The sequence below is a fragment of the Mustelus asterias genome, chromosome 16 (genome assembly GCF_964213995.1).
Source record: "Mustelus asterias chromosome 16, sMusAst1.hap1.1, whole genome shotgun sequence".
NCBI lineage: Eukaryota > Metazoa > Chordata > Chondrichthyes > Carcharhiniformes > Triakidae > Mustelus > Mustelus asterias.
In genome coordinates, this window is record NC_135816.1 from 26,446,939 (window position 1) to 26,453,138 (window position 6,200).

At 43.3% G+C, this 6,200-nt stretch overlaps 1 protein-coding gene across 2 annotated transcripts in view; it reads right to left on the bottom strand.

Moving 5' to 3' along the window:
* Positions 1-5,994, bottom strand: part of gabrg2 (gamma-aminobutyric acid type A receptor subunit gamma2) — a 127,575-nt gene extending 121,581 nt beyond the window's left edge. For both annotated transcript variants that reach the window (XM_078231573.1, XM_078231574.1), the window contains exon 1: positions 5,775-5,994. In XM_078231573.1, coding sequence (XP_078087699.1) covers positions 5,775-5,881 — 107 coding nt within the window. In that variant the 5' untranslated portion in view covers positions 5,882-5,994. The remainder of the gene's footprint in view (positions 1-5,774) is intronic.
* Between the last annotated feature and the right edge of the window lie 206 nt (positions 5,995-6,200).

A 6,200-nucleotide genomic window follows, 5' to 3' on the forward strand; every position in this document is an offset into this window, starting at 1 on the left:
TTCCGCACTTCTGCTTTCAACCCTGTCCCTCCCTCCCAGAGAGATGATAGGATTCACTTTGTCCTCACCTTGCACCCCACCAGCCTCTGTATTTAATGGATGATCCTCCACCATTTCTGCCACCTCCAGTCTGATGCTGCCAAACACATCTTTCCCTCCCCTTCCCTTTCGATATTCCAAAAGACCATCTGCGATGCTCTGGCCCACTCCTTAATAACCCCCAACAGCCTATCCCTTTCCCAAAACACCTTTCCTTGCAAGCGCATGAGATTTATAGAATCCCTACAGCGCAGAAGGAGGCCATTTGGCCCATCGAGTCTGCATCAACCACAATCCCACCCAGGCCCCATTTCCGCAAACCTATATATTTACCCTGCTAATCCCCTGACACTAGGGTCAATTTAGCATGGCTAATCAACCCAACCTGCACATGTTTGGAGTGTGGGAGGAAACTGGAGCACCCGGAGGAAACTCACGCAGACACGGGGAGAATATGCAAACTCCACACAGACAGTCACCCAAGGCTAGAATTGAACCTGGGTCTCTGGCGCTGTGAGGCAGCAGTGCCGCAGTGTGATCCACTATTCCACAGGTAGTTATACGAGATATAACACCTGCACTTTTACCTCCTCTCTCCTCATCTTTCAAGCTTCCAAATACTCCTTCCACTTGAAACAGCAATTTAAGTGTACTGCTTTCAAATGTTCACACCATATTCACTGCTGACATCACGGTCTGCTCTGTTCTGCTCTGTGGGAGGCCAAATAAAGTAAAATAAAGTTTATTTATTAGTCACATGTAAGGCTTACATTAACACTACCATGAAGTCACTGTGAAATTCCCCTAGTCGCCACACTCCGGCTCCTGTTTGGGTCAATGCACCTAACCAGCCCGTCTTTCAGAATGTGGGAGGAAACCAGAGCACCCGGAGGAAACCCACGCAGACACAGGGAGATATGCAGACTCCACACGGACAGTGACCTAAGCCGGGAATCGAACCCGGGTTCCTGGCGCTGTGAAACAGCAGTGTTAACCACTGTGCTACCGTGCCGTCCCAGATGGGGTGACCATTTTGTGGAACCCTCCATTCAGTCTGCAACGTGAACCCCAATTTCTGTGAGTGGCTGTTTCAATTCTCCACCTTGCGCTCACACTGACATCTCGGTCCTCGGCCTACTGCTGGGTTCCTATGAAGCTGAATGTAAGCTCGAGGAGCAGCACTTCATTTTGTACATTCCGACCCTTTGAATTAACATTGAGATTAACAATTTCAAACCACAATCTCTTTCTTACATTTTATTTCCTTTTCCTTGCATGTGTTAATTTTAATCTCATTTTTCTTGGGCTGGGTTTTACAGCAACCCACTCGAAGTATTTTCCACAAGGAGCATGTAAAGGGTGTCATGTGCTGCACCCAGCTCCACTCCCTCCCACCCCCAATCTGTTCCCCATAATACAGAGGGTGGGTAGGCCGCGCACTAGACCACCCGCCCCTAGGCCTAGTGAAGACTTTAATTGCTCAACTTGTTGACGAATAGTGGGCAGTCAATCCTCCCCATTGATAGAAAAAGCAGATGAAGGAGGGGGTGGAGGGGAACACATCAATCCGGGGGTGCCCTGAGCACATCCAGGGCACTTCCAAGATGTCACCTTCCTGTTGTTCCTCATCGCCTGCCCTCCAAAGCCCAGCACTCCAGCCCACCCATCCCCCTCCCTTAGATCTCCAATCCTTTCCTGTTCTAAAAGCCCGGGTCGTATCTGTCTCCAGCCATCACTCTTCTTCCTGTAAATCCTTGCAGTCCCAGTAGCCACCCATTACTGAGTTCTAGCGCATGTGACCACTGCAGGACCGGCCTTAAAAAAATTGGTCCATTTGAGACTGACTTTCCTTCTGCGGTGGGGTGAAAAGTGTCCTGCCCACCACGGGAATCTGAGCAGGCGATGGATGGAGCATTGGAAGGTCCGTTGACCTCAGGTGGGATTTTACGGTTTCAGGACGAGTGAGGCCATAAAATTCCACCCACATTTCTAGACCGTATGGTTCCCCTACAGAAGAATCGTACAAAGGTGAATAACTCTGTTTCTCTCTCCACAGACGCTACCAAACCCATTGAGTTCGTCCAGCAATTTGTTTTTATTCCTTTTGTTTCTTTGTTTATCCCATTACTGCTCTCTTCGGCTCTGCCCCAACATCATTTGTCTCAAGTAACTTGTCCTTGAATGTTCTCCATCTTCTGCCTTATCACAGACCTCCCATTTTGTAATAAAAACAGAAAATGCTGCAAAAGTCAGTAGCTCAGCTGACATCTGTGGGGGGAAACAGAGTTGACTTTTCAATTCAGTAATCCTTCCCTTTTCTTCTTTTTCCACCCTCCCTCATTTGACCTATTTAAAACCTATTAACCTATTTCTAACTTTCTCTAATGAAAGGTAATCGACCTAAAATGTTAACTCTGTTTCTCTCCTGTTTCTCAGGTCTGCTGAGTATTTACATAATTTTCTGTTTTAATTTATCATTCAGTTTTTTTTTATGTTGCGGTTCGTCTTAAGATCATTTTACCACTTGTCTTATTTCATACCAGCACATGAAAGTATTACTAATTACCCTTGATGGATGAATCATATTCCTTACAGTTCAGCAACTAAATTTCAAGTGAAAGAATGGAAGGCCTAATTGAGAAAGTCTTGCATTTTACATAGTGTCTTTCACAACCTCAGGAAATCTCAGAACACCTTATAGCCAGTGAAGTACTTGCAAACTGTGGTCACAGTTTTGATGTTGGAGAAGTGACAGTCAGTTTGCACACAGCAAGGTCCCACAAACAGAAATGAGATCATGAGCAGATGATCTGATTGTGATGTTGGCTGAGGAATAGGTTTTGACCAGGATACGAAGAAAAACTCTGATGATATAGTGCCATGTAATCTTTTATGACCACCTAAAAGGGGAGGTGAGATTTGTGTCTAATTCTTCATCCAAAAGGGAGTACCTTGGACAGTGCCCTTCCTCAGTACTGCGCTGGAGTGTGAAATTCAAGTCTCCAGAATATGCTTTTGTAATTACCATGCAAGATGTTGACTCTTAAGATATGGAGTGATCAATGAATATATAACATTGACTTTTATATGCATGCTCCCATTTATTTTTAGGATAACTTGACTGCTTAACTTATTTCATACTAACACATGAATGTACTTGCAAAGCAGAAGTGCCATTTCCTGAGCCATGGCTACAAAGCATTATGTAAACAAAACTAAAGGTTGTAGGTCAACTGTGGAGACATGTCAAAAATGGACTATGAACTGTAGTTTTGCATAATTTATAGCATGGTTTGTTTTGTAATTGAAAGCATATTGGTAAAGTTACAGTACAAACTTCAGTCATTACCCAGCGTACTACATAACTTATTAAAATCACTTTATGTAAATTTCATGGAATCATAGAATCTATAGTGCAGAAGGAGGCCATTTGGCCCATCAAGCCTGCACCAAACAATCCCACCCAGGTCCCATCCCTGTAACCCCACATGTTTACCCTCCTAATCCCCCTGACACTAAGGGGCAATTTATCATGGCCAATCAACCTAACCTGCACATCTTTTGATTTAAGTTATTACATCAAATTATATTGGTTTAAGGTATTAGTTATTATATGAGGCTGGAAATGGCCATAGTCAATCTTCAGTACACTATTGCGCCTGTAATAAAGAGACAATTGCACAACCAATGACTCACATCATTGAAGACTGCCCCTGACAAAATTTGACAGAGGACTCAGAGAGCTTCATTTAGCTACTGTAGAAGCTATTGCCTGGCTTTAGCACACACTAAAGAAAAAAGTGCCACTGTATAGTCTTACAATCTTTTAAATACTATGTAATAGACACAGTCACTGAGTTAACTAGAATGTCAAAAATGACCAGCTTTCCTTTATTCTTGATAGGCACCATGATGTTAATGCTTAATCAGGCACAACTTAAAATTATCAAAAAATGAAGGAGGATTTTTTAAAAATGAGGTTCAGCATTAAGGTCATCAGTTTGTAAGTTTCAGCCCAAAAGCAGCACAGAAACTAATAAAATATTGCATTAGATGTCACGGTATTTCTGTAAAAATATACAGTGCAGCACATTAACATTTGCTCATTTTTGAAAACTGTTCAGTGTGTAATGTTGTTCAACATTTCCATGTGTGTTTATCCTCACCCAACTTAAAGAAAGTACTTCTAAATTATGTGTGTAGTGTGGTGGGAGAGGAAGGGATGGGGTGGTGGAGGGAAAGGCAGCTCTGAGTGTTGATCTAGTATTCAAAGGCTTTAATTGCAAAGAAAATTGCTTGTCTTCTTTTTTTTGTGGGATTTTAAAAAAAGACATCTAATAAAATGAATGCATTATCTGGCCCCAGGCCTAGAGATCAGCAACATGCTCTAGAATGCAATGGTGTGATGTAAGGCCACTTTTCTGCTTTTGTCAGGCTCTGTAGTCAATCCACAAAGGGCAAACTGATTTTGGAAAGTAACATGCGTACTTCTCACCAATCCCTACATAATTGTTTTAACTGCAAATATCCCTACATCACTGTTTGTGTAATGGAGATCTGAGCATGGCTAGATGGGAGCTACTTGTAGCCTACTCCGTGGACTAACTATAAAGTGCAATTATAATATTCAGCCATCAAATCAATTTAACCTAGTACTTGTCCTCTGTAACCCCAATACAGGGAAACCTCTGTTGTGTTGCCTAGTTTTGCAAATGCATTTTTTCCTATTAATTGTTGGGGACAGCCACACATGATGTATTTAATCTGTTAAGCATGAGGAGAAATTGGATGCAACATTCACTCATCTCATGTCCTCACCCTATCATCAATAAACTTGGAAATCCCAAACCTCATGGCAGATTTCCAAAGCTAGAAACCTGACAGGGCCTGTATTCCCTCTGAGCCATTCTTTTTTAAAAAAAACTTTGCTCTACTTTTCCATCTGACCTCACTTTTGGGTGGAGGATGTGTAACCTGGATTCATGGATACTTTGCACTCCATGCTGAACAGCTGTCAAACAAAGCATCTACATGTACTGTGTGTGTGTCTGTGTAGGCACATATGTTTGTGCCACTGCGTTGGGTGCAAGTATGTGTGTATCAACTGCTGCTTATTTGTCAAAAGTATGTGAGTAAGGATGCACTGAATCCGCCTTTACTAAGAGGGTGCCTTTATGTATGTGCAGGTATGAAGCTAACTGTGACCTACATAGGAGAGCACACATGGGCAATGGGGAATAGGCAAGTGAAGGCGACCACAGTAAAACCTGTACACGGAAAGCGAGGCGGCTAGGATCGAACAACCCTCCTTTCTGGCATCCTCTACAAACCCTTCCATGTCAAACCATGTTTTAAGCAATAGAGAGAGGAGCCATGCAGATAAACCTTATGATCCCCTTTGAAGGATATACGTGGATGATGGAATCCCGAATTTTGTGCCCAAAGGCGTGCATTGAAATGTGATACAGAGATGCTTTACATATTACGATATTCAGAGAGAGAAAAAATCATAAGTTTAAATGTGAACAGTCCTGACCATTCATAACAACGGGAACTGTGGAACACCTGATAGGAATGTAATGTGTGGCGATTGAGGAATGTTACCAATGCAGTAATCGCCGATTAGAGAGAGCAGGAGAAGGAGGGGGGGGATAAAGGGGTTTCCAATTCTAATCATATTGTCAAGATGTTAAATACACACACAACAGAAAAAAAAACAATTGGCAAATACTTACCAGGGTGGGAGACACGCGATCAGAAATGTCCAGAAGATTACCTTTCTGGGGAAAGAGACGGTGTTCGAGGCGACGGGACGTTGGCGATGTGTTGTGCGAGAAGCCATCTCGCCTTTTCATCCGTGTGGTCGGCTGCCTCCCTCTCTCTCTCTCTCTCACCGCCGATGTTGACTGAGAAGCATAGCACACAGCAGCTTGTGCTGGCTTCCTGGCGGGCGGCACAAGGAACGGGCAGCCTGCTTAAAGACAATCCAAACGTCAGCCCATACAGCCCAAAGCGTCTCCCAGGCAATGACACAATTACAAGTGGAGAAATAAGTTTATTATGTTTTAAAGCCCCCCACACACATACACAATTCATATAACCGGTGGAGTCACCCTGCGGGAAGCATCCAGGTTTCTTTAATGTGCTGTGTAAAATTATAT